Source organism: Hipposideros armiger, unplaced genomic scaffold (genome assembly GCF_001890085.2).
Source record: "Hipposideros armiger isolate ML-2016 unplaced genomic scaffold, ASM189008v1 scaffold_15, whole genome shotgun sequence".
Lineage (NCBI taxonomy): Eukaryota > Metazoa > Chordata > Mammalia > Chiroptera > Hipposideridae > Hipposideros > Hipposideros armiger.
In genome coordinates, this window is record NW_017731365.1 from 722,722 (window position 1) to 725,465 (window position 2,744).

General features: G+C 34.1%; 1 protein-coding gene across 1 annotated transcript in view; it reads right to left on the bottom strand.

Moving 5' to 3' along the window:
• The window catches only part of CTNNA3 (catenin alpha 3), a 772,514-nt gene that overhangs the window by 670,743 nt on the left and 99,027 nt on the right, over positions 1–2,744 (bottom strand). The window contains exon 4 of the mRNA XM_019624456.1: positions 1,955–2,121. Within this exon, the coding sequence (XP_019480001.1) occupies positions 1,955–2,121 (167 nt within the window). The remainder of the gene's footprint in view (positions 1–1,954; positions 2,122–2,744) is intronic.

The window sequence follows — 2,744 nt, forward strand, 5'->3', positions numbered from 1 at the left end:
AGTTAAAAATATTACTTAGCTCACTGTGTTTCTGGGATATTTAAATGAGATATAGTTCATAGTATATATTTAGCATAGTATCTGAACATTGAAAGTGCTCAACACGTATTAGCTGTTATTTTCTCAGAAAATTTTGTAGTAAAGATGGTAAATTTTTAAGATGAGTATATGGTAATTTTTATGTGTTTCTCTGCAAGTCAGAATTGCTGCTAGGATTCTGTGAAAACTTAAAGTGACCTCTGAAATTTAGAGAGCAGATCAATTTCCACAAAAAGATTATCTTACCATGGCTCTGAATTGGAAAGTTATGATAGCTTTTATAGAATACTGTCTTTGATTTCATATGCTAAACCTAAATATACATCAAAAAATAATTATGTTTTCTTGACTAAAATGTTGAGATGTTCAACAACTGGCTGAAGAGTCATATACAAAAAGATTATTTAAACATTGAACAACTATTCCAGGCTTTGTCTCTATTAAGGTAATGTGAAGAGCCAACCAAGTAGCTCTGTTGAGAGAAAAAAAGTCACTCCTGAAATACATTAATATTTAGTTAGCAAGCTTCCTATTACTGGACTCATTCCACTCCTCCCCTGCAATTCTGACAACCCTTTTCAGCTGGTTTCAGCTCATATTTCTGGTTCCAATGTAAACATCACTTCTTCTGAGAAGACTTAGACCCCCATAACTAAGGCTGGTCTTACAGTAGGTTTCTGTGCTTTCTATAATTATCCTCCTCATCATTTAGTATAATGACTTGTGTCAAAGCAAGTCTTTACTTCTGAATCATTAGACTGAGAGCAAGAGCTGTCCTGGTCACCACAGTATCCCCAGGGTCCAGAATAGTGCCTACTCTATTGCCTACATATAATACATTGAATGTGTGTTGCTGAATGAATATGTGAATTAACATTGTCCAAATGCCCTTTGACAAACATCTGTTGCTCCCTATAAATACAGCTCCATCTTGGGCATCCAGGATATAGAGGTCAATACAAAGCAATTTTGCAGCCCAAGTTCACAAATGAGTCAATAAACANAATAACCATTAGTAAGATAAAGATGCAAAGAAAGGTTTCGCTTAGCAATTAGAGAAAATGATTTTGACAAGAAGGTCAATCAGATGAGGCCATCATTTGCTTAATGAAGTAGTGAGATTACAGTCACCAGGTGCCTTTATGAAAATGCAGATGTATTTATGGGCAGAAGGATAAGGGTCCTTTTAAGCAGGAGCTAGAGCAGAGACTCTAAGAGGTTCTTTGCAACCTTTTCATTTGTATGCTATTAACGACTTGGTCAAACTAAAGTTAAAAAAAAAGGCTTTAATGAAATTCTCTTTCTGCCAAATGGATTTGTCTAGCAAAATAAAACACGCAAGATATACTGCTGCCTTTGCAGTCACCTAGTTAAAATATATTTTTTACTCATATTAAATCCATTTATACATTTTTATAATGGATTACTACAGATATCACAGACTACCGGTAAATATGCACTGTTTATCTTGGATCAAGGCAAAGTAATATTCACTTACAAATTAGAATAAACTTCCAAATGTCTTAGGTTTTAAAGCTTCTCTTTCTCAAACTATTTATATTTATATATGTATTATTTATATTACCTATATAACTATGTTATTATACAAGTTATATTAACATAGTTATATAGTACATAATAATTAAAATAGTCAAAAGCCTAGAACTATCTCCTAGCCATTTTCTTAACAGTAATCCATCTTCTGTTGTTCAATCTCTACTGGCTATAAGGCTAACTTCCAGCTTTGCTCTTTTGAAGTATCTATTAGTTTCACACCCCAAATCCAGTCAGCTTCTGGTGGATGACATTAAGAAACAAGGGTGAGACCAGGACGCACTAAGATTGATGCCAGGTTCAGAGAATGGAATTAGAAGTGAGAACAATGCCAAGGTAAACTAAGTCATCTTTTACTTACAGCTGACACGTGCTGCAGGAGACACATAACATCGATCATGTCTGCAAGGATAAGGAGTCTGGTAACGGCCGCCAACAATGCACGGGCGGCCTGAACCACAGCCTCTCTTTTCGGGAGATAGCAGGGGTCATCTGCAAATCTCTCAGCTGATACTTTCAGAGCTTCACCTGAAAAACAACCCCAAATAAATCATACTTCAAGTTTCAGCTATGCCAATTTCAGCATTTATCATCCAAACCAAACTCAAAGAACATTCTATGACTAAGCATAATGTTAAAATACCGTCAGTTGACACTAGAACATTGTCTTTTAATAAACAATGTAGTTTCAAATTGACATTTGTTTTTTGATAACACATTAGTGTTTAAGAAGCATGATACCATTTTCCGGCAAGAAAGTTGTGCTCAACTGACTCGCAACATCTCGTAAAATCCCTGTCAACTCCTGCCTTTCTGTATCTCATTTCCTGTGAAAGGTTTCATTACTTAGACTTCGGTCGGAAACAATCTTGTTTATAAAAATAAGATAAATCTTCACTGAGTTACTTTCCAATTCAATGGATATTAGAAAAGAGCTAGATAGCCTGTAGAATAATAAGACAGCAGCTTTCTTACAAAAGTTTAATACAGGCAGATTTATCCTGAACTGTCAATATAATAAATTATATCCTAAACTTAGTCACAGAAATAATATTTCATAGTATATAACTATCAGAAAAATCTGTCCACTATTTTTAAGATTTTTTTCATTTAAAATACATTTTATTATAAAAATAACATGTACTCATTCA